The sequence below is a fragment of the Octodon degus genome, unplaced genomic scaffold (assembly GCF_000260255.1).
Source record: "Octodon degus isolate 3935 unplaced genomic scaffold, OctDeg1.0 scaffold00185, whole genome shotgun sequence".
Taxonomy (NCBI): Eukaryota; Metazoa; Chordata; class Mammalia; order Rodentia; family Octodontidae; genus Octodon; species Octodon degus.
Window position 1 is genome coordinate 4,260,995 of NW_004524761.1, and position 541 is coordinate 4,261,535.

The 541-nt window shown below is 47.5% G+C and overlaps 1 protein-coding gene across 1 annotated transcript in view; it reads right to left on the minus strand.

The window, feature by feature from the left end:
• The window catches only part of LOC101567167 (protocadherin gamma-B2), a 12,027-nt gene that overhangs the window by 7,019 nt on the left and 4,467 nt on the right, over positions 1-541 (minus strand). The window contains 1 exon segment of the mRNA XM_023704043.1: positions 8-537. Coding sequence (XP_023559811.1) covers positions 8-537 — 530 coding nt within the window.

The window sequence follows — 541 nt, forward strand, 5'->3', positions numbered from 1 at the left end:
CGAGTGCCAATGGGCAAGTTCTCATGAACACTTACAAGGTACTCAGGCTGAGTAAAGACAGGAGCATTGTCATTGATATCTATAAGTGTTACATGAATCCTGACAGTGTTAGAGCGCACTGGGTCTCCTCCATCCAAAGCACTGAGAATGAGTTCATGAAGAGCTTCTTCCTCGCGGTCTAGGCTGTGCTCCAGCACCAGCTCTGGGTACTTAATCCCCTCTGCCCCGCTTTGCACATCCAGGGAGAAGTGAGCATTGGAACTGAGCTGGTAACTCTGCAGCGAATTTATCCCTATATCCGGATCGAAAGCCTCTGGGAGAGGAAATCTTGTCCCGGGATTTTCATTCTCAGGAACTTTTATTTCCCTCTGGTCTGTTGCAAAGGTGGGTGAGTTATCATTAATATCGATTATTTCCACTTCTATTTCAAAGATTTTTACTTTATCCTCTAGGAGAATCTCTAGGTTTGCCACACACATTGGAGCTCGGTCACAGAGCTCCTCTCTGTCTATCCTGCCTGCCGTGACCAAGCTGCCGCTCC